The sequence below is a fragment of the Electrophorus electricus genome, chromosome 4 (assembly GCF_041902795.1).
Source record: "Electrophorus electricus isolate QZ-2024a chromosome 4, ASM4190279v1, whole genome shotgun sequence".
In the NCBI taxonomy this organism is placed as follows: domain Eukaryota; kingdom Metazoa; phylum Chordata; class Actinopteri; order Gymnotiformes; family Gymnotidae; genus Electrophorus; species Electrophorus electricus.
Window position 1 is genome coordinate 13,837,501 of NC_137500.1, and position 25,331 is coordinate 13,862,831.

A 25,331-nucleotide genomic window follows, 5' to 3' on the forward strand; every position below is an offset into this window, starting at 1 on the left:
TTTCAGACTACTGCACTACACTGCATACACACTCACATTTCTCTGATTGTTTCAGCTGCATGATTTGTTGCAGTTCTTGGATCTGTTTGTTTTCTTTCATTAAAGCTCATCCATCTGCAAAGCCTACTTTATCGATGGCTGTACCCAGAGTAGGTGGCCCTCCCTGTCCATTATTTTGTGCAAAGAGCACACAGTTAAAAATAATTACAAAGTCACTTTGTCTTTGGAGCGTTGTGTGGATTTGGCATTTCTGGTGCCCTAAGCAAAGTTTTGTGTGGGGGTCCTGATCAAAGGCATTTTTATTTTTTACTGCCAAACACATTTACCCAGCCTGTATGATCTTTACCTATTGACTTACTGCATTCAGAAGTGAGCATTCTGGTTTCAGTTCCTTAATTTTCTCTTTCTTGATGCCACTGTGGTACATGCATTTCATAGTTGAGCTCGAGCGTTCTGATTAGTTAGCTAGCATGTTATGGTATCACTTTGGTGTCAAACAATGAAAGAAAGAGAGCATTTAGCTGTTTTTGGGGGGCCAGCATGGGGCCCCCTGATCTCTCGGGTCCTATGCATTTGCATGGTTTGCCATGTGCCACCAAAAAAGTTTGGAGCGGGGGTGGGCTTTTGAGAAAGGTTGGGATGGAGGGTGTGGGATTGAAGGGAGCAAGTGGACTCCTTTGGAAGAACTTTTAAAATCAGTTACAGCAGTTTTAAATAGCAAACAAGAGTCAGCTGTCCTCAACTTATTCTGAGGGTTGAGCACCATTTCATACCTTGTTGGCTGAGTTGAGTATAATCTCTTTGGACGATAAATGAACAGTGACTGCCTCTGCATACTCCAAATTGGTCCCCAGCACATGAATCTGCCGCTCACCACTGAAAGACAAACGTTAAACAATTATTTAATCAGATAATGTTCAAGACAGTGTGACAGAGGTGAAATAAAGCTAGTAAAGCACTTGGGTAGCATGAAACAGCAAGTGTGAACATTGCAATCATGTTTCTCAAGAAATGCTGAACCAAGATCCATTTATCAAGCAAGAAATATTTTGGTAGCCTAAGTAGCTTTAAAGCCAGCAGCACAAGCATTACATGGCTTTATGGGGCAGAGAAAGGAAACTCGCAAATAAAGGGCATAGTTTTGGGGTGCTTACACTACTCATGTGTGTTTAGGCTGGGTGGTTCGAGCACTGTGACCCTGTGAGAATGCCCCGTAGATGGATGGTATGATCCGCTGAACTTTCTGGATTTACGCGTGGTTTTGTGTCAAGGATGGAGTACAAGTTTCATCGCACCACACTGCAACTCATATGATGTCTGTCCAATCTGCTGAAAGAACTTGCATCGCTTTGGCATACCCCTCCTTTTGTATCTTCTGGGCTTTCTCCATGTTTTTGCTGCCCCCCTGTTAGTGGTGCCATTTTCATCCTCATCTTAAGGACATTGACAAAAAGCCCAACAGCCTGTCCTTTGTCGTGAACTTCAGTGACCCCTTCCAGCGGTCCATTAACTTCTCTGTCGTAGAGCAATTGGAACGGAGAGAATCCGGCGGATGCTTGTGGCACTTCTCTGTATAGGAAGAGCAAGTATGGGAAGAGCCATGTATCCCAGTTTGTATCCGTGTCTGCAACAAACTTCTTCAGCATGGCCTTCCCTGTGTTGCTGAATTTTTCAACGAGGCCATCTGTCTAAGGGTGGTAAGATGTGGTTCTTGGTCTGTGAGTATTTCCCTCGGTATGCCTACTCTGGAAATGAACTGCACCAGAGCACTGACCAACTGCCTTGTTTTGACTTTCCTTAGGGGAAATGCCTCTGGGTAGCGAGTTGCATAGTCACAGAGTACTGGTATTTATTGGTTTCCTGGCTGACTTCTGAGTAAGGAACTGACTTTATCCATCGCAATCCTTGGGAATGAAGTCTTTACTATGGGTAGGTTTATCAGTGATACTCTGTCTGATGTTTTTGCTGGAGCTTCAAGTTAGCAGACCCCCAAAATTGAAACGAAACCTACATCACTGCAGCAAAGTATAATTAGCTGCAATGCTGTTAGGAAGTGGCTAACCATCACCAGATCTCTGCTAGAGAATGAGCAATAGATGCTCAAACCACAATCAGCTCAAAGAGTTTAGCTGCACTCACCTCAGATCACCTTGTTTCTGCAAGTTATAATAAAACTAACTCCATTGTGTGATACAACTCAGTAAAGCTGATTCTGAGGATTCCTTGGAACATTTCTTAAAGTTTACTTCAAGCTTATCATTGGGGTATCCAAAAGTGTAAATGCCACCAAATTATTCTTTTTAAAATGTCAAACTTGACTAATTTTGCATTGTTGTATGTCTTCAAAATGGATCAAGCTATTTTACAAGTATAATGTAATAACATTGTAATAACATGAGACTGTATGATATTTCTTAACCCAAAAACATGTTGCTGGAATTGGGACTCATTTGTCAGAAAAGTTATAAATATTTTTAGACAAAAATGAATAAAATTTGAATTAAATATTTTAGCTGGAAACTGGTTCTTTGTATTGTACTCTAACATTTTTGGCATCATTTTGGTGTTATGACCGTCAGAGATTTTCACTGTGCTTTACCTGGCCCATGTGAGTCTAGGCTGCAGTCCAGTACACGTAGGCTGGGAGCCATAGGTGATGGTGGCGTTGCTATGACAACTTCCGTCTGCTGTCACCACACACACCCTGACAGATCCTTTATTTCCATTTGGAATGTGGAACCTCAGAGTGTCAGTGGAGCGTTCTAACACAGGAATTCTGTGGAATTAAACAGCAAGAGTAAACAAACAAAACAAATGTGTCTCTATACACAACAATACACACACCACCTGTAACACTCACTCCTTTGAATTGCAGGCCATGATTCCTTGGAGGAGAATTTTCACAACTTGTTCCAGATTTTTCCCCTTCATCACTGCATTGTTTTTGCCATGAAAAGAGACCTGACTAGGCCACAGAGAAATGATCTCTGGCTAATAAAGAACATGAAAAGAAGAAGTGTTTGATACTGGCCATCTGATGCACTGCCTACAGACTTCCTGCATTGATACTGGCTGTTTGATGCACTGTTAATGAAACGATGACGCCTACAGAATTTTACATTGCATGCTTGCCTCATTATGTACATAACTAATCAACATCAACAATGTTGGTCTTAGACAGAAAAAAAATGTAAAGAAATTCTTACAAATACAAAAAGTATGAGTCATTCTGTGTTTCGTGTTCTAAATAAAACAAATTATCCTGTGCAAGAAGACTTGCTACTCGATTTATGAACACAAATGTCTTCTGGAGTCCATTTCCCTTTTCAAGGCCCCCACTTTCCTCAGACACACACAGATCTTTCCGCTGATACAGTGTATGAGACTCTTTACTTACTGTGTAGTTCTTCCTAGCAGTTAGTTGTTTACACATATCCTACAGAGAAGGAAAACAATAACAAAAAAGCAAGTCAACTGTATTTTATTTGTCACTCAATTCAAATCACAACATTCAAAAATGCCAAACTTTTTTCTTTTTTTTTTTTAAAACAGATCATTTTATTGGAGGTTTGTTTGCGATTGTTAAAAGAAACACTGTTTCAGTTGGCAACTGCTATCTTATTCAGGTATACTCAAATAAATGCATCAATGCATTCATTCACTGGACGAAATAACCAATTACCAATACATTTAATGGTAGAAATTCTAAAAAGACATAACGGTCTTTATATTACATAAGTTACTGTTGTATGTCAATGTAACCTGGTTTTCAGCGGTACTCTATTACATTAAAAACCAAAAGGCAAGCTTAAGTACATTATGGTCAACAGTGTGAAAGGCAGTGCTAAAGTCAGCACTAATGGTGTTATTTTACTTAAATCAGTATTTAGCTGTCTCAGTGTTATGAAGTAGAAATATGATTTAAAACAAAAATTAACTACATCATCATGTCACTGGGAATTAAATATAGAAAATTAAGAATAATAAACATAAAAACTGAATAGAAATAACAAAATTAAGACCTTAAGCATTAAGAAATAGTCGTCATGTGCATGTGCCCTTAGATGAACTGTTCGCTGAATGCACCTGTGAATAGATTACATGATCCTACCTGTATGTGCACCTGTGAACAGATTACATGATCCTTCCTGTATGTGCACCTGTGAATAGATTACATGATCCTTCCTGTATGTGCACCTGTGAATAGATTACATGATCCTTCCTGTATGTGCACCTGTGAATAGATTACATGATCCTTCCTGTATGTGCACATGTGAATAGATTACATGATCCTACCTCCATGTGCACCTGTGGTGCAGACCCATGATTCCAGGTACATGTCTGGTTACTGGAGTTCCAGTGACACCCAGATGAGACACAGGCAGTACACCTAAAAATACAACACAACCCTGCTGAACCTCATCTGAACACCTGAACCAGTAAACAAGTCATAGGCAGTACACTGGAACATACAACACACACAACCCTGCTGAACCTCATCTGAACACCTGAACCTAAAACCAAGTCATCACACTCAATACTGATCCCAAATTTGCTTGTTTCCATGTTTTTGGTACAAAAAAATTAAAACCTGATGGCCAGCTGGGTACCACACAACAGAATGTTGACCACTAGATTTACAGTAGAAAAAACTATTAATAATGTCAGTGTTTTAATGTGCATTATGATGAACTGTATTCAAATTATAATTCTGCATTAAGGAGCAAGTTTCTTGTTAGTGAGAAATGGTGTTTAAGGTACAATTCTATTAAATGAATAGACAGTGATATTGAGCCATACAAGCAGCACTGTCCAATGGGATCAGCCGTTTTAATGGGTTTTTAATCCTGTAAAACCATTCCCTGCTCCATATGAACCCGTATTATTCATATTTCATACTAATTTCCTAAAAGAATTAATATGGCTAAGTTGTGACTTTGTGAGCTTTCTAATGATCTAAAATAACACCAACTGAAAATCTACTGTAATGACCCACTGTTTTTAAATGACATGAATGCTCTTACTTAGCATATGGTGAGCTCTCTGAGATGTCTGGGCAATTTCTCAGTTTCAGGCTTTCTGTGAGAGTCTCATCTCCAATAGTGACAGTTGCTGTGACTTGGAGTCCTGGTTATCCAAAACAATTACTGGTTAAACATGTTCAGTTACTGAAAAATGTCAAACACTCAACAACTTATTTTTTGCATGTGCCATTAAATAAAATTGCCATTACTATATATTTTTGAAAGTTTAGGAGCAAATTAGGATTGCAATGTTAATGCTTTGCACCTTAAACTATTTATGCTTTATAACAAACACACCTAGAAATAAGAATTATATACTGTTAACTGAATACAACCCCATTCTACAGTAATGATCATTAAAAGCACATAGGCTGTACCCTTACTGTACACTTCAAATGAGTCACAACTTCTCATGGTCAAAACGGTAAAAAGACTGACCTTTAGATGGCAGGTCCTGGCTGGAGAAACTACAGGAACATTTGGGGAAAACTGCAGTAGGAAGGCTGTCACACAGATCCTTACTTCCACTCTTGAAGGTGCATGATAAGGGACAATGTCCCGTGGCTTCCACACTTAAGTGAAGAGTCACAGTGAGCTGAATGAGCAAGTAGTTAAAGATACCAAAAAAGAAAGCACTGCTCATATGGCATCCTGTAGCAGGGCTTTGTCTGTCTGTCTGTCTGTCTATTGGCTGTTTGTCTGTTGTCTCTAAGTCTCTATAATCTATGTTGCACTGTCAAAATGCAGGAACCTTGGATTCTGTTGTGCAGATGTTGGTTCATTTGCACGACCATCCAAAGGTGGATGATGCAAGTTGAGGATTAACTAACTTATTTAAGGGAACACATCCTAAACCTACAGGGCCATGCAGGAGAAGTAGACATGGACTAGTCCTGCATATCTCATCCCCAGCTGCATAGGAACCATCTGTTGGATCTTAAATACACACGTTAACAAAGGAGATAACAAGAGACAGGTGTGATACATGGGAGGGGTGTGGAAATGAAGATGAAGACACACACACACACACACACACACACACACACACACACACACACACACACACACACACACACACACACACACACACACAGACAGCACCTTCCCTATTCCCAATCCCCTGATTATTGATGACCTGCACCTGTCCCTTATTTGTCTTTTTGTTTCTCTGCTATTTAAAAACCCACAGGAAAACTCGTCCAGTGCTGCATGTTGTAACACAAACAAGACATCAAACAAACATAGGGAGGAGTCCAGGAGGACGGGCCTGTGCAGTGACATTTGTTCTCATATGTTGGTTATATTTTCTTAGCATGACGCTTTAGAAATATCTTAACTATATCATGACTACTGGGTCTAAAATAATTTTGACAGTTCCATTCTTTGGCACTGTACGGTGCCTGTATTGTGACCAAGAGATTGTATAGAAAACGTTGTATAGAAAGGATATACAAAATTATTCTTCTTATGTCCTGCATTCATCTTTCTAATGGCTCCCATAAGGTCAACGTCTTGACTTCCACTGCTGCAGAACCGTTCAGAAGAGGTCCACTTTTCTGTCGGTGCCGATGTGTATTTTGAATAAGGGACATCCATGCCTGCCTCAGACTTAATTAAGTAATGAAAGACTACTGATGAACATTATTAGGATGACTTTTATAGTGTGTCCTGTGTGTATTTGTTGTTAATGTATTGTATTTAATATAATGTCCTGTGAATATTTGTTTTAATGTATTGTATTTAAATTTCCCCTTTGGGATAAATAAAGTTTATATATAAAAGTAAATTACTAGGGTGAACAATTTAATAACAATTTAATCAGATTTGACTGTTTCTTGAGATGTTATTGGAGAAAAAACAACTTTATCCAGAATATGTAACTTACATTTCCAGAGTGCTTTGCCACCTGAAAAGAAATCAGCTCTTTCTGAAAAGAATCATCTGGAATTGAGATCCAAGTAGAGTTTGAACACTCATCCTGGGTAGAGCATCTAGAATGACCCAAATGAGGAAATTAATCATACATGGTGAATATTTGATATATAGCTGGTTATTTATTTTTGTATTTTTTGGTCTGTCCACCAACTCACTGGATATTGTAAATAAATAAATGCAGAATATTAGTTATAATTTGATGGTGTTTACATTGATATTGGGTAATAATAAATCCCTTTTATACACAGTCTTCACATTGCCATGGTCCAACAGTACTGTTACATAAAAATGCTAGATTTAGTATTTGCAAATGCTTCTGTACACTTTAGTGCTCATTCTCTTGTTTTCATAGATGATCACCTATGAAAGTTCTAATGGCAGACACACACACCCTTAATACAAATGATTGTGGCATGAGGTGATATACTTTGGATCATGACAGTTTTCTCAGTACTTTCCACTTCCTCTTACCAGCCATCTAAGTCAACTCAGTGTTTTGGTGACAAATAAAATGGCAGTCCTTGCTGCATTGTTTTCAACCAAGGCGATACAGAAGGACTATGTTGCTCACTTCATAGTGGAGCTTACACAAATTCATCTTGTAAATTAAATCGTGTTACACTGTGTTCACATTTGCTTTGTCATAGATTATTTGAGACTTTTAAAGAAAAAAAATGCAGAGATGAAGTTTTAGGCATACTAACCTTTCATGCTCTCTAATTGTTTACCATTTGTTTTTCCTTCGACTTTCCTTAAACTACATTATACTTGGAAACTGGCAACTTCCACTAGACATTGAAGATTACACTATCATCAAAAACTACATCCAAAGAACTACTTAAAAATGTAAGCAACATTAGCATTTTTATATTTATATCATGGCCGCTTCCGTACTTCTTCAGTGTGCAGAGTGCAACATGTTTAGCTATTCTTTGTCCATCGTTAGTGATAGTTTTATCTGTGAGAAGTGTAGATTTATTGCTAGTCTGACAGAAGGTTCTAATGCTAGAGGTAGACATCCAGACCTTAGAAAGTGTTAGACATATTGACGAGTTAGAAGTACAAGCTCTGGATGCCTTAAGTAAAGTTAACAAGCCCTCAACTCTGGCACTACAGCCCTTGCAGGAACACTACAGCCCTACGGCAAAATAGCTGAGCTTTGGCTCGCCCATGGGAGCACCACACCTCTTCCATTCAAGTGTCCAACCACTTATCAAAAAATCTAACCTAAAAAATCTAAAAATCATGTCAGCTATCAAACTACAGGCAGATCTTAAACCTTCCATTTATTTTCAAGTTCAAACCTGAATCAGAACCAGATACATGAAGTCTTTCAGTCAGAGTTTAGGCCTCATCATAGTACAGAGAGAGCACTGATTAAAGTAGTTAATGACCTGTTGTTGGCTTCTGACCAGGGTTGTTTCTTTGCTTATATTGCTTGATCTGAGTGCAGCATTTGACACTATAGATCACAACATTTCACTAGATAGACTTGTTGGGATTAGGGGAACAGCCCTTTCCTGGTTTAAATCTTATCTAGCCAGTCACTGCCAGTTTGTTAGAAATGGAGACTTTACAGCATACAACAAGGTTAGCTATGGTGTCCCACAAGGATCTGTTCTAGGGCCTCTGCTTTTTCTTTATATATGCTACCTCTAAGTGACATTACATGTAAACACTGTGCTAGTTTCCACTGCTACGCTGATGATACTCAAATATATATCTCAGCCAAACCAGAGGACTTATATCATCTTAGTATTATTGAGGAATGCATAGAGGATGGCAAACACTAGATGCTAGGGCCAAAAAATGCTAACAGGCTTTCTGACAGATCATCCCTGATGGATCCTGCTAGTGTGGATAAATACGAAAGATGAAATAGGTATGTGGTACATTGTTATGCTGTTTTGAGTCAGGGAAAGTTCAGTTAGACTGCTCAAGAGTTGGGCTAGTCTGCTATGGAATAAAAACCACGTTATATTAACAGAGTTAATGTCTGCTGAGAAATTTCTCGTTAACACTACAATAGCTGCTACATGTTTGCACACATATCTGGGTACCATTGCTTTAAATAAAATTCCCCTTACATTATGTCTTATTGGCTGTATGATATTATGGTAGAATAGCTGCTGTAATGATTGAGCTGGCAGAATATAGAGAATAATTAACTATTATACTTGAGCTTAACCTTTTGTTTGGTATTATATCAAAAGATTAAGGAAATCAATACAGCAACAGCATTAATATATTATACATAATATACATTATTCCTGTTTAGATGTTTATTCAATGGCAGTGTTAGTGTTTTAGCAAGTGTTACTGTAAAACTCAACTTATTATATTACATGAAATACCAGAAAAGTTAAAATGTTAATGCAGTGTTGGGTATGAGAGATGTGTATGAGTAGATGAGAAACATACTTGCTTGTGTTCATACACCAGCCACAGAGAGGGTCCTGAGAGGACCTGCAGTGTCTCAATGTGCTGTACATGCCACACTGAGTTACTGCCACTCGCCGGATCTGCAACATACACACAGGAAACCAGGTTAGGATCACATGATCAGGACACATACATGATCATGAACAGGACACATACATGATCATGAACAGGACACATACATGATCATGATCAGGACACATACATGATCATGAACAGGACACATACATTTCCTCAAATTAAAACATAGTCACTGAGTTTACACTTTGAGCTCTTTAAAGAACTTATTAAATACTTACGGGACACTTTGCATAGATGAAATTATCATCCTAAAAATTTTTTTGAAATATTTTAACAATACATATGTAAGCATTGGATGAAGGGACCTTAGTTCTAAAACTCACTTGATTTCTCAAAACTATGTAGATGCATTTATGATCCACTGGGTCAAAGTACATTCTGGAAAACAGCATTCTGTCATCATCAGATCTGTATAGCACCTTCATACATCCTGGTCTGAAAGACTTATCCAATACAAGCTGAAAACACAAATAAATAACACAATCTCTGATGTCTGGTCAAGAGAGACAAATGAAATAAACATCACTAGAGATGGCATGATGCCAGTTTCTCTGATACCAAACTGATACCAATATCTTGCATTTGAGTGTTGCCCAATATCAACACTGATCCAATATTTTTTCATTTAAAACCACATTGGAACTGTAGTTTAGTTGTTTGGGGGAATTGTTTTGTGTGAGATATATTATATATGATATTTTTGAGATGTTATGCATGGATTGACAACAAAAAACTGTTTACTAAAGCATTTAATTTTTTTTGCTTCCATTGCCTTACAGTCAGTGTCTCAGTTACTGAGATTATATTTACTGCCTTGGACATCACCAGCTAGCTCTCTCTCTCTCTCTCTCTCTCTCTCTCTCTCTCTCTCTCTCTCTCTGTCTGGTTGTCTCTGCTCAGTTTTTACACTATAGCTTGTCTGCATATTTTCTTATTACTGAATGCAACTGTAATTCCACATCAACTTAATAATAACCTTATAACTGTACTTCTGAAGTACATCGCTGTTCTACCCGCTAAACAGCAAATGCACACCAGGCACTAGGTGAGCAGACGGAGAGACTACCTGTACTAGGAGTGCCTGTTCACTCAAACTCTGCTTCTGTTTCTGTCAGGTATCTGCTGCTCTTTCTCCTTTCCTAGACTCTGAATTTCATTCACTTCAAGGTCAAACTGAAAATGTAAATGCTTTAAATGCTTTCACTAGTAGGTAGATAGCCTATTCCCCAGACTGGGTTATTCAAATTATAGCAAAGGAAATCACACCTGTGTCAGTACATGCATGGATATTGGCGTGCTCTGTCATGGTTTTACTGAAATATGTCATATATTAACAATATAACAGATATATTCCATTAGGGAATAAAAGAGGTGCAGGCAGACAGACCTTAATCAGCTGACCATTTCCTGTTCCAATGTACAGGACAATCCACGATCCTTTTTTTTGTGCCGCCACAGAGGTCATTGAACTAACTTTGAAAACCTCAGACTGTGGCTTTAATACCTTGTCCCTTTTAACCTGCAGAAACGACACAGAAAAAATTTAAAAAGACATGTCAAGTACTGATTAAAATATTGTGAATGGGAATTCTGACGATAATGTTTAAGGCATGCAAATCACAGTAAATATTATGTTTGTCAAACGTGCACACTTGAATCGTACGTTTGTGTTTCCTACCTCTGCACACTTTGGACTACATTCGAAATCTGAAGGAACTTGGTTTCCTGGATCGCTGATGTCGAATATAGCCAAAGCAGTGTCATCGTGCTCTTCTTGGGCAGTGAATATTCCCACCCATAAAAGAGGGCTCCCAGAGGAGATAACGGCAGAGGACAAGAGCTTGCGGCGGGGTTTATCCTCACAACACTGTAACCGCGCACCTTTCAGGGATCTGGTCATTTCTGATTTTTTGCGGCTGTTATGCATCCTTAAGAGCACAACACTCGGTGCTGTTGCAGACTTAATGTTGAGAAATAAGTACGAGTGAGAGTGCGAAGATGTTTGAAACCCGTCCACCCACTCAACATCCTTAACTATAACACATGAGTCGGTTGGTTCACTGGCTGTTGTAGAGAAAATATCGCCCGTCTGGGAGTGTAGAGTATTCCACAAGGTTACACCTCCTTGGAAGTTACACCCTGTATATTTTTTTGCCTTGTCTTCATTCTCCCCGGCAACCAACAAATATGCACCCCTGGATTGTACTCCGTTACTTTGATCAAAATCGACAAGGAATGCCATCGATGATTTATCCACTAATGGTACAACTGACAGAGCCTCTCTGTAGATAGTTTTGGTTATGTCATTTATATCGAGGACCTCACAATATCCACTTGTATCACTTCCACAGACAATCAGTGTACCATTAGCGTCGAAAGGCAATAAAATATTAACTTTGTTTGGATGTGTATGGTTTGGTAAATCCTTAAACTTTTCCTCTACTAGATCGAGACGCATCTGGTGGAGGCGAGAGTCGGTAACAACGTACACCTTACCCTGTCCAACAACAAAGTTCCTAATTTCTCCTTTAAAGTTGTACTCCAACGCGTAAACGCCATATTTAAATAAAATAAGTATTCCAAGAAATACAGCCCTCATTTTGCATTGCCAAGTGGCGAACGAACAATACACAAAATCGAAGCTGTCTACGCGACATGCAGCACTTAGCGCAGTTCATGGAAATGCATCAGAGAACTCTACGAAAAGTAGAAGCGATTACTTCCGCGTCATCTCTTTAACATCCTCAGTCAGTGACGGTTTCCAAATGTGTGTGTACAGCTGCAGCCTAAGAAAACTTTTATTTACAGAAAAAAGATGATGATCCTTAGAAACTGTTCGACATTGTTAGATCCGATCGACTGCAGACACGTAGATTTTCCGATTATCAAGTAAGAATCACAGAAATTTCATTTAACTAATAGCAGTTGTATACCTTTTGCAAGTCCATCGATTCTTCAAGGCTCAGTACTGCACCCCGATGGAGAAATGATTTGTTTTAATTGTTTAACTGTTAAAAATATATAGTCTATATTAAATATATTAGTCGCAGCAAAGTTATTGTATTGTATATCTCTCTCTAACCCTACTATCATAAAGGTTCAGAAGTCAAACCCTACAGTCAACTCAATATAAACCAAAGTTCGTATACACTAATTTTTTTTACAAACACTGCAATTTATGTCCTGTTTAAATTTGGGTTTAGTGAATGAACATGAACAAGCAATGCCTAAACAAGCCATCATAGAAAGGATAAATTAGGTGTGTTCTGTTAGATATCATAAAGGCATTGTTTTACATAATTTGAGATATATATACTAAAATATATAATGAACCTTATAAATATACTAAACAGGATCATAATACACAGTAGTAATAAGTAAGCAGTACTTCCTGATAGCTGTGGCAATCCCAGATGATAGGAACCTTAAGATCAAGGAAGCTGAAAATGTCAGCAAATATAAGGGTCTGGAGAAGGAGCTTAGGAGAATGTAGAGCACCAAGACATGAGTGGTACCAGTGGTGATCGGAGCTCTTGGTACCATCAAGAAGGTCTCAAAAGGAACCTTCAGGAAGCTACCAGGTCACCACAATTGCTAATAATAATAATAATAATAAACCAGCACACAAATAACACTAGCACTTATAAGAAATTAGACATGTTAGCATTTGAAAAGGCAGATAATTTTCATCTGCTTCTATAGCAAATGTGGAATCAAATGACTTTAAATATTCTGCACAATCACAGATAGTGGTGGAAGGATGGCTCTGGAATTGCCAATCTGCTGTCCAGCCCTAGCATCCCTCCACTCACTACACTTCCTGACTCTAACAGACACCTGGATCACCCCTGAGAACTCAGTGATTCCTGTCCTCTGCCTTTTCATTCACACATTCTCTGGGGTGTCTTGGCAGGGGTGGTGGCACAGGTTTACAATTGTCACAACAGCAGCATTTCACTCCACTTTCCATCCCTTCTTTTGAATTTCATCCTATTTCCTGTACTTCCCTACCAAACGTCCCATCATTGTCATCTACCGCCCTCCAGGTTCCCTAGATAACTTCATTGCATTGACAAGCTTGATGTCCTCCTGAGTCAATTCCCCAGTGAAGGAAATCCATTAATTCTCTTTGGTGACTTCGACCTTCCATCAGACAAGCCACATTCCTACTGCACCCTTCCACTGTTGACCTCATTTGACCACACCCTCAACCTGTCTCAGAGAGTGGGCAATGTTCTGGACGTGATTTTCACCCGGACCACCACAACATTGGACATCGCAGTCACCCCCTCCACCTCTCAGACCAACACCTTCTATCCTCCTCTCTCTCCCTCCCTTCTCTTTCCATCCCTATCTCCCCAATGTGTTCTTCATCCTTCTGTTGCAATCTACGCTCCATCACTCCATCATCCTTTACTTCTACTATTTCGTCCACCCTTCCTCACTCTGATGCTCTTTCTTCTCTTTCTCTGGATACAGTTACTAATACTTTCATTTCTACACTCTCCTCATCAATGAATCTTCTGTGCACTCTCTCCTCTAGACCTGCAAGATCTCCCTCACCTTCCTGCTGAAACACTCTGCTGAGAGAACTAAGGACTAAAGAAATATGGTGGAGGAAAACTCACCTAGAGTCAGACCTCAGCTCATACAAGTCTCTCCTTTCCAAGTTCTGAGAAGTTATCCTACTACAGAGGAAAATTTTAATAATCAGCATCTGATCGATGCAAGCTCTTCAGTATTTTTTCTTCTCTCCTTGTCTGAGCTTATGTACTTTGCACATCATCAGTGCATCAGCATTGATCCCTGTATTTCAACAGCTTTCTACTTCATTGGTATTATGGTCTCTAACCTACTGTACTAGGAGGTATTCTATGAGTAAATGACAAAACACTTTTGTAAGTCGCTCTGGATAAGAGCCTCTGCTAAACGCTGTAAATGTAAATATACTATGCCACCATAATTGTGTAGCATTAGGTTAACATTACTGATAAATGTTAGGTTGCAAAACCGATCAAATGCTTGTGGATATAACTAATGCAAGTTCAATAATAAATAAATAATAAATAGCTTCAACAAACATGAAGTAAAAGATGTGCAAGGATCAAACACCAAGCATACAAATCCAAAAGGAAAAACAGGGTCGGAACAATGAAATAGCAAGACACACTTACTGTACCAAGCAACAACGGCAATACTTCACAAAAAGTGAGTCTGTTACGCACGTATAAATAGACAGGTGAAATGAGGCGCATCTGAGATTAATAGTGTGATGAAATGTAGCCTGTGCCTGGTTGGTGATTGGTCTTCTGGGTTGAGTATGGGATTCTGGGATTTGTAGTGGAAGGTGGCTGAGGGTGACATGACAATATTAAACTAAAATAAAATAGCATTCGCTAAACATGCAGTTAGCAGCTTGCAAAGTGTATCGGTTCCAACAGGAACAAGGCGAGCGGCAGACGGCAAATGCAGGAAGCGGTTTATTGAGCTAGGGAAAGAAAAACACGGCAGGCTTATAAACAGAGACAAAGGGAAAAAACTGAAGCGAAATAACACACGAACTAAACAAACGGAAAAGGAAGGACGACGACCGTAATCTAAACACGACAGAACAAACCTAACTTAACAAAATAACCGACAAGCTAGGGAACGAAACGCGGCTTAAATAACCAAGACCACCAAAGACTAACCAGATACAGGTGAACATAGGAACAGCGAAAACTAAAACAAGAATGGAATAAAGGAACATACGAGGGGCGGAGAAAACGAAACCAAAAAACGGAACAACAAGTAGTCAAGGAAAACATATGCGACAGGGAAACCATGGAAACATGGATGCCAGGAGGGTGGCCAATCGTGACACAATGTGTACAAACAAAATGTGTACAAATGTGTAATAATAATAGTACCATGAAGCCTTATTTATATATCACTTATTAATCAAAGTGCTTTATAAAAGGATACAATAGGAATAAATAAAATAACAAAACAGAAAAAAAGTAAAGCGCAACAGTAAAATTCAATAAAGATAAAAATAAGAGTTTTAAATGTGAAAATAAAGAATATTAGCAAAAAATATTAGCAATCTTAATATTAATGAAAGGTTAAACTGCACAGGGAGGGTCAGACCCTCCTTGAATGTGTCTACATCATCATAAACTTCTATCAGGGCACTCAGTGACGATGTCATCGCTCAAAAAACATGGCCACTATCAGCCAATTCATCCTCATCATGCATTTAATAGGTTTGACATTGGCCATTCAACTACCAAGTAGTGTATGTTTATAGTAAAATGGAAAAATGTCTTTATTCATATTTATTACTGTGAAAAAAGTTTGTATATTTTTATATGTTTAAAATTGAATTTTAGAATTAATTAACTACCAGCTTTAAAAAGCCTATTAACAAAAACTCCCAAAGTGACTCACTTTACAATTCCCATGGTGGCTCCCCAGCTACTGCATGCACCAACTCTATGGAATGTCTGTGGTTTAAATCCCAACCACTGCACACTTCAGGCAATGATGAATGAAGTTATTTAACATCTTTAATAATGATGCTTATGGGATGCATCAGTCAGACATAAGAGTTATTGCCCAGACTGGTGCATAGTGTACAGTCATGTCAGACACACAAGTTAATACTCAGACTAGTGCTTGGACCCTGTGATCACTGCTTGTGGCTGTATATATTATTTACTATTATTTACAATTTGTCTGGTGCTGCAGCTATTTCATTTTACTTTATTAATTACATTTTTTGAATGACCATTTGAGAATTTATTCTATTGTGAAATGTAGTGAGTATTACTCACATAAACATAAACTCACATTACTCAATGTGCAAGACTTCATTTGCCACGAGAACACAAAACAGTGCAAAACAGGGATACACAAGTATGACATAAGATAAGATAAGATAAGTTAAGATAAGATATGATAAGATAAGATAAGATTGCTTTTTATTATATCTCCTGGGGAAATTTATGTTGCTACAGCAGTAGAATTTACTCTCTACTGCTATTACACATAACCCAGATAACATTGTGGGTTATAGCCCGCTGATATTGTCAGTGCCTCATGCGGTCGCACAGTTACTACTGGAACAGAAAATATCACACATTACAGTACTGAGGTTGCTCAAGTATCACACAATACTGCTAGAAATGCCAAATATAACTTTGAAAACGGCGCACTATGCAAATGTACTTTGCAAATGTACTTTGCTCTCCTAGGACAGATCTTGGGGAATCACCGCTACACCACCCTGACTTGGTGCTATTTTTGGATGGATCGGCATTCAGGGATGCCGAATCAGGGAAAACCCGCATTGGATTTGCAGTAGTAAACCAAATTTAAACCCTCCTGGCAGGCTCGCTACCAGGGTATCTATCAGCACAAGCAGCAAAGGTAGTGGCATTGACTGAGGCATGCAAATTAGTGGAAAAGTCACAGCCTGGCACAGCATCGTACATCCTGTGTAAAACTAACGCACTTCCTCCTACTAACGCGTTTACCCCAACAGCTGACTTTATGGAGCTCCACAGCCTCGTGCTACCAGAGGAGAGGTCCGTAAGGAAAAAAGCAGGTGCACATGTAAAGTAAGGATATATAAAGCAGGATATGGTATGGCCCCAGTGGTAAACCCTGTCTGCCAAAGGGATGTTTCCATACTATGCTAAGTTGACCCATGGTAGGGACCATGTGTCAGAAGGAGGGATGTACAATAGCACAGCACAGCACTGGTTCACAAAGGGATGTACTACATTCTCCCCACTTATCCTATTTCACAAAACTGCACTTGGGATTTTTAACTAAAGGTCCAGGGGCAGGGACATGTCTGTTAGGGATTTTGCATATTATTCTTCTTTATTCCATCCATATAAAGGGGGTTGGCTTTCTTGGGAGGTTTACCATGAATGAAGAGGAATAAAGTACCAAATGAATAAAGTAACAAATGAAAAATATAAAAGTCTTGAAACACTTCGTACCACATGGCCTTCAAATTTGTTGCATACCACAATAAATGAACATAACATGAAAAATTAAATGCAATCAATTAATATATTTCCACCTAGCTGGTTAGTATAATATTACAAGTAAACACAATTAGAAATGGTTAAGTATTTGGCTGCAATAAGCATTGCAAAAGAAGGTCAGCTTCTTTTTAGAAGTGCAGATATATATATATATATATATATATATATATATATAAAAATGAGAGAGACAGAGAGAGTGCGAGACAGAGAAGTGCAGAGAAGACTATTAATCTTTGTCATCTTCTCACCCTTACTCATCAAGGGTAAAGAGGAGAGCGAGAAACATGATGGCCAACCCCTCACACCCCAACTACTCTCTCTTCCAATGGTTCCCCTCCCAGAAGAAACTGAGGATAAGAGTCCTGAGATACCACACCAGTCAGCACCTGAACAGCTCCTTTTTCCCTAGTCACAGTCCTCTTAAACAAGAACACTTCTCACAACCTCCCTCTCCCTTTATTGCTCAATTGCACAGAAATGTAAAAAAACAAAAAACAGTCCCAAACTGGCCTTCAACACACGTCTTGTTCTTCAGTGATGTATGATTTGCTTTTCGGCAATATGGCTCAATGTCAGATGCAAAGATGCAACCAAGTTGAGTTACTCTATAGATCACCCAGGCTGTCTTTCTGCAGGGTCATCCCTCCCCTGCTGGGCAGTCTCTCTGCCCCAAAGATGATGCACAGCCAAGCCTCCTGCTGCCAAAATAATAATAATGATAATAATAATAATAATAATAAAAAACCAACAAGCAAATAAGGAAACTATAACACGCATGAAATTAAGCATTAACATTTGAGAAGGCAGATTGTATTCATCTGCTACATTAGTAAATGTAGAAGCAAATGTTGAAATGCTGGACCTAAACTCCAGCTAAACAGAGGTACACACATACACACGTTAAGCATCCAGATGACAATTACCACAAACCAGGGTTCAAAGAATTAATCTTAAAACTCTCCATCAGCTCAGTACTTACCAATAGCACGAAGAAGAATCAAAACGATTAATATGATAAGTATGTACAAATGTATTTTATGTACAAATGTTTTCATCTGTAGAGTTTTTTTAATACTGCCAAACTCAATCTGAAAAATATGAAAGAAGTCAGAGTTCTTTTTACCAACTGAGACAGTGTCCTGAAATTGTGTTTAAAGTGATTTGCATTATATGAAAAAAAAACATACAATTGTTTTTAAAAAGATTTATTTTAAATACAAAATGTGCTCAGGAATATTCAGAGGTGCTCACACTTTTAATAGTACAATGTGCTCAAACAAGACCATAACAGTCCAAATGAGAACATTACAGTCAATGGTAAAATGATGACAAACTAAACAGCCTTACCCTCAGTGAGTCCACGCTGACTGCCTTTCCTCCAACAATCTTACAAAGGACAGCAGTGGACTTAATCTCTAGTATCAAACACGGAAACGGCTCCTCTTTCTGCAGCCCTAACACATTCACCTCCTTCATACTTAAATTCAACCTGTCTTCATTTTTCTTGAGAACATGAGAGAGAGTATAACACAGAAACATGTCACATGACAAAACACAAAAAGTCTATCTTTGTAACAAAGGAAGAGTAAGTATAATCAAGCTTGCTAGAGAAGAGCAAGCACTTTAATCTGAATTAAAATACTCCAAAGATGGTCTTGGAACTTTATGATTTGCAGTGCAGTTACAACAGCATGTATATCTGAAAAGAAAGTTGCAAATGGTGCCTTACCTGTATGGTGATGAGCACATCATTGTCATCCAGAGATGTGCCAAAGCTGGTGAATTCTGGATCTGGGAGGTAGTAGAGAGTTTCTGCGCAGGGCACTGTTATGTTTCCCACTCTGAGTGATACACTGAATGGCCCTGGTGCCTGGTATTCTCTCATAATGTCAGAGTGGAACCAAAAGGACTGAGATAATATGAAAAAGCCATACTTCATAAATTAAACTCTGAATTATAGACACATAATATGAACTGATAAAATACTACATATGGAAAAGAGTTTCTAACTTGGGGAATATGGTTTATAATACACTGGACCATTAGGTAGCTGTTAATTTTTTAAACAATAGAAATTGTATGAGCACCAAATGAAGAGCACCATTTCATACCTTGTTGGCCGAGTTGAGTATGATCTCTTTGGACGATAAATGAACAGTGACTGCCTCTGCATACTCCAAATTGGTCCCCAGCACATGAATCTGCCGCTCACCACTGAAAGACAAACGTTAAACAATTATTTAATCAGATAATGTTCAAGACAGTGTGACAGAGGTGAAATAAAGCTAGTAAAGCACTTGGGTAGCATGAAACAGCAAGTGTGAACATTGCAATCATGTTTCTCAAGAAATGCTGAACCAAGATCCATTTATCAAGCAAGAAATATTTTGGTAGCCTAAGTAGCTTTAAAGCCAGCAGCACAAGCATTACATGGCTTTATGGGGCAGAGAAAGGAAACTCGCAAATAAAGGGCATAGTTTTGGGGTGCTTACACTACTCATGTGTGTTTAGGCTGGGTGGTTCGAGCACTGTGACCCTGTGAGAATGCCCCATAGATGGATGGTATGATCCGCTGAACTTTCTGGATTTACGCGTGGTTTTGTGTCAAGGATGGAGTACAAGTTTCATCGCACCACACTGCAACTCATATGATGTCTGTCCAATCTGCTGAAAGAACTTGCATCGCTTTGGCATACCCCTCCTTTTGTATCTTCTGGGCTTTCTCCGTGTTTTTGCTGCCCCCCTGTTAGTGGTGCCATTTTCATCCTCATCTTAAGGACACAGGACAGGCTGCTGGGCTTTTTGCCATTGTTGTGACCTTCCCGCGACCCCTTCCAGCGGACCGTTAACTTCTCTGTCGTAGAGCAATTGGAACGGAGAGAATCCGGCGGATGCTTGTGGCACTTCTCTGTATAGGAAGAGCAAGTATGGGAAGAGCCATGTATCCCAGTTTGTATCCGTGTCTGCAACAAACTTCTTCAGCATGGCCTTCCCTGTGTTGCTGAATCTTTCAACGAGGCCATCTGTCTAAGGGTGGTAAGATGTGGTTGTTGGTCTGTGAGTATTTCCCTCGGTATGCCTACTCTGGAAATGAACTGCACCAGAGCACTGACCAACTGCCTTGTTTTGACTTTCCTTAGGGGAAATGCCTCTGGGTAGCAAGTTGCATAGTCACAGAGTACTGGTATTTATTGGTTTCCTGGCTGACTTCTGAGTAAGGAACTGACTTTATCCATCGCAATCCTTGGGAATGAAGTCTTTACTATGGGTAGGTTTATCAGTGATACTCTGATGTTTTTGCTGGAGCTTCAAGTTAGCAGACCCCCAAAATTGAAATGAAACCTACATCACTGCAGCAAAGTATAATTAGCTGCAATGCTGTTAGGAAGTGGCTAACCATCACCAGGTCTCTGCTAGAGAATGAGCAATAGATGCTCAAACCACAATCAGGTCAAAGAGTTTAGCTGCACTCGCCTCAGATCGCCTTGTTTCTGCAAGTTATAATAAAACTAACTCCATTGTGTGATACAACTCAGTAAAGCTGATTCTGAGGATTCCTTGGAACATTTCTTAAAGTTTACTTCAAGCTTATCATTGGGGTATCCAAAACTGTAAAGGCCACCAAATTATTCTTTTTTAAATGTCAAACTTGACTAATTTTGCATTGTTGTATGTCTTCAAAATGGATCAAGCTATTTTACAAGTATAATGTAATAACATTGTAATAACATGAGACTGTATGATATTTCTTAACCCAAAAACATGTTGCTGGAATTGGGACTCATTTGTCAGAAAAGTTATAAATATTTTTGGACAAAAATGAATAAAATTTGAATTAAATATTTTAGCTGGAAACTGGTTCTTTGTATTGTACTCTAACATTTTTGGCATCATTTTGGTGCTATGACCGTCAGAGATTTTCACTGTGCTTTACCTGGCCCATGTGATTCTAGGCTGCAGTCCAGTACACGTAGGCTGGGAGCCATAGGTGATGGTGGCGTTGCTATGACAACTTCCGTCTGCTGTCACCACACACACCCTGACAGATCCTTTATTTCCATTTGGAATGTGGAACCTCAGAGTGTCAGTGGAGCGTTCTAACACAGGAATCCTGTGGAATTAAACAGCAAGAGTAAACAAACAAAACAAATGTGTCTCTATACACACCAATACACACACCACCTGTAACACTCACTCCTTTGAATTGCAGGCCATGATTCCTTGGAGGAGAATTTTCACAACTTGTTCCAGATTTTTCCCCTTCATCACTGCATTGTTTTTGCCATGAAAAGAGACCTGACTAGGCCACAGAGAAATGATCTCTGGCTAATAAAGAACATGAACAGAAGAAGTGTTTGATACTGGCCATCTGATGCACCGCCTACAGACTTCCTGCATTGATACTGGCTGTTTGATGCACTGTTAATGAAACGATGACGCCTACAGAATTTTACATTGCATGCTTGCCTCATTATGTACATAACTAATCAACATCAACAATGTTGGTCTTAGACAGAAAAAAAATGTAAAGAAATTCTTACAAATACAAAAAGCATGAGTCATTCTGTGTTTCATGTTCTAAATAAAACAAATTATCCTGTGCAAGAAGACTTGCTACTCGATTTATGAACACAAATGTCTTCTGGAGTCCATTTCCCTTTTCAAGGCCCCCACTTTCCTCAGACACACACAGATCTTTCCGCCGATACAGTGTATGAGACTCTTTACTTACTGTGTAGTTCTTCCTAGCAGTTAGTTGTTTACACATATCCTACAGAGAAGGAAAACAATAACAAAAAAGCAAGTCAACTGTATTTTATTTGTCACTCAATTCAAATCGCAACATTCAAAAATGCCAAACTTTTTTCTTTTTTTTTTAAAAACAGAACATTTTATTGGAGGTTTGTTTGCGATTGTTAAAAGAAACACTGTTTCAGTTGGCAACTGCTATCTTATTCAGGTATACTCAAATAAATGCATCAATGCATTCATTCACTGGACGAAATAACCAATTACCAATACATTTAATGGTAGAAATTCTAAAAAGACATAACGGTCTTTAGATTACATAAGTTACTGTTGTATGTCAATGTAACCTGGTTTTCAGCGGTACTCTATTACATTAAAAACCAAAAGGCAAGCTTAAGTACATTATGGTCAACAGTGTGAAAGGCAGTGCTAAAGTCAGCACTAATGGTGTTATTTTACTTAAATCAGTATTTAGCTGTCTCAGTGTTATGAAGTAGAAATATGATTTAAAACAAAAATTAACTACATCATCATGTCACTGGGAATTAAATATAGAAAATTAAGAATAATAAACATAAAAACTGAATAGAAATAACAAAATTAAGACCTTAAGCATTAAGAAATAGTCGTCATGTGCGTGTGCCCTTAGATGAACTGTTCGCTGAATGCACCTGTGAATAGATTACATGATCCTTCCTGTATGTGCACCTGTGAACAGATTACATGATCCTTCCTGTATGTGCACCTGTGAATAGATTACATGATCCTTCCTGTATGTGCACCTGTGAATAGATTACATGATCCTTCCTGTATGTGCACCTGTGAATAGATTACATGATCCTTCCTGTATGTGCACCTGTGAATAGATTATATGATCCTTCCTGTATGTGCACCTGTGAATAGATTACATGATCCTACCTCTATGTGCACCTGTGGTGCAGACCCATGATTCCAGGTACATGTCTGGTTACTGGAGTTCCAGTGACACCCAGATGAGACACAGGCAGTGCACCTGAAAATACAACACAACCCTGCTGAACCTCATCTGAACACCTGAACCAGTAAACAAGTCATAGGCAGTACACTGGAACATACAACACACACAACCCTGCTGAACCTCATCTGAACACCTGAACCTAAAACCAAGTCATCACACTCAATACTGATCCCCAATTTGCTTGTTCCCATGTTTTTGGTACAAAAAAATTAAAACCTGATGGCCAGCTGGGTACCACACAACAGAATGTTGACCACTAGATTTACAGTAGAAAAAACTATTAATAATGTCAGTGTTTTAATGTGCATTATGAGGAACTGTATTCAAATTATAATTCTGCATTAAGGAGCAAGTTTCTTGTTAGTGAGGAATGGTGTTTAAGGTACAATTCTATTAAATGAATAGACAGTGATATTGAGCCATACAAGCAGCACTGTCCAATGGGATCAGCCGTTTTAACGGGTTTTTAATCCTGTAAAACCATTCCCTGCTCCATATGAACCCGTATTATTCATATTTCATACTAATTTCCTAAAAGAATTTATATGACCAAGTTGTGACTTTGTGAGCTTTCTAATGATCTTCTTCCTCTTCTTCCTAGCATTGTCTGGCCAGTGCAGGATCAGCCGTTTGGATCTTTTTGATCCTTTGGGCTGCAGCAAAAGATGACCGACCGGCTTGTTGCCACAGCCTGACGTCGGGTCCGTGTTCGGCTCGGTACCACCTTGTAGTTTGGAAGTCTCCAGCGGCACCACTAGGATGGACGGACGCCACCGCCGAGCTTTCTAGTGAGAGATTCTCATTATTCCATTTTCATGCCTTTCTCTGTGATAGCAACTAGGACGTCCTTAGTGCCAGCAAGTCTAACGACAGCAACCATAATACAGCACTTAAGCCTTGAACAAACAAGTAATCAGTTTTAATCTCCAATTTATTGAGGTATTCATAACTTCCCCCCCCCCCCCCCCCCCCCAAGTAAAATAACACCAACTGAAAATCTACTGTAATGACCCACTATTTTTAAATGACATGAATGCTCTTACTTAGCATATGGTGAGCTCTCTGAGATGTCTGGGCAATTTCTCAGTTTCAGGCTTTCTGGAAGAGTCTCATATCCAATAGTGACAGTTGCTGTGACTTGGAGTCCTAGTTATCCAAAACAATTACTGGTTAAACATGTTCAGTTACTGAAAAATGTCAAACACTCAACAACTTATTTTTTGCATGTGCCATTAAATAAAATTGCCATTACTATATATTTTTGAATGTTTAGGAGCAAATTAGGATTGCAATGTTAATGCTTTGCACCTTAAACTATTTATGCTTTATAACAAACACACCTAGAAATAAGAATTATATACTGTTAACTGAATACAACCCCATTCTACAGTAATGATCATTAAAAGCACATAGGCTGTACCCTTACTGTACACTTCAAATGAGTCACAACTTCTGATGGTCAAAACTGTAAAAAGACTGACCTTTAGATGGCAGGTCCTGGCTGGAGAAACTACAGGAACATTTGGGGAAAACTGCAGTAGGAAGGCTGTCACACAGATCCTTACTTCCACTCTTGAAGGTGCATGATAAGGGACAATGTCCCGTGGCTTCCACACTTAAGTGAAGAGTCACAGTGAGCTGAATGAACAAGTAGTTAAAGATACCAAAAAAGAAGGCACTGCTCATATGGCATCCTGTAGCAGGGCTTTGTCTGTCTGTCTGTCTGTCTATTGGCTGTTTGTCTGTTGTCTCTAAGTCTCTATAATCTATGTTGCACTGTCAAAATGCAGGAACCTTGGATTCTGTTGTGCAGATGTTGGTTCATTTGCACGACCATCCAAAGGTGGATGATGCAAGTTGAGGATTAACTAATTTATTTAAGGGAACACATCCTAAACCTACAGGGCCATGCAGGAGAAGTAGACATGGAATATTCCTGCATATCTCATCCCCAGCTGCATAGGAACCATCTGTTGGATCTTAAATACACACGTTAACAAAGGAGATAACAAGAGACAGGTGTGATACATGGGAGGGGTGTGGAAATGAAGACGAAGACACACACAC

The 25,331-nt window shown here is 38.9% G+C and overlaps 2 protein-coding genes across 2 annotated transcripts in view; both read right to left on the minus strand.

Moving 5' to 3' along the window:
• Positions 1-15,262, minus strand: part of LOC118240958 (plexin-C1-like) — a 17,014-nt gene extending 1,752 nt beyond the window's left edge. Inside the window, exons 1-14 of the mRNA XM_081713863.1 lie at positions 11,158-15,262; positions 10,867-10,998; positions 9,803-9,937; positions 9,381-9,481; positions 6,910-7,015; positions 6,387-6,632; positions 5,884-5,960; positions 5,463-5,761; positions 5,025-5,127; positions 4,297-4,390; positions 3,398-3,436; positions 2,861-2,991; positions 2,600-2,776; positions 774-876 (exon numbers count right to left, since the gene is read on the minus strand). Coding sequence (XP_081569989.1) covers positions 774-876; positions 2,600-2,776; positions 2,861-2,991; positions 3,398-3,436; positions 4,297-4,390; positions 5,025-5,127; positions 5,463-5,761; positions 5,884-5,960; positions 6,387-6,632; positions 6,910-7,015; positions 9,381-9,481; positions 9,803-9,937; positions 10,867-10,998; positions 11,158-12,078 — 2,664 coding nt within the window. The 5' untranslated portion in view covers positions 12,079-15,262. The remainder of the gene's footprint in view (positions 1-773; positions 877-2,599; positions 2,777-2,860; positions 2,992-3,397; positions 3,437-4,296; positions 4,391-5,024; positions 5,128-5,462; positions 5,762-5,883; positions 5,961-6,386; positions 6,633-6,909; positions 7,016-9,380; positions 9,482-9,802; positions 9,938-10,866; positions 10,999-11,157) is intronic.
• Positions 15,263-17,325: 2,063 nt separating this feature from the next.
• LOC145657485 (plexin-C1-like) lies at positions 17,326-25,331 on the minus strand. Its single transcript, XM_081712534.1, has 12 exons — positions 25,167-25,331; positions 24,746-24,879; positions 24,308-24,410; positions 23,186-23,279; positions 22,251-22,289; positions 21,714-21,844; positions 21,453-21,629; positions 19,630-19,732; positions 19,248-19,427; positions 18,866-19,021; positions 18,498-18,606; positions 17,326-18,216 (listed from the first exon to the last, which is right to left on the minus strand). The coding sequence occupies exons 1-12, from the start codon at positions 25,292-25,294 to the stop codon at positions 18,131-18,133; spliced, it is 1,440 nt and encodes a 479-aa protein (XP_081568660.1). The 5' UTR covers positions 25,295-25,331; the 3' UTR covers positions 17,326-18,130.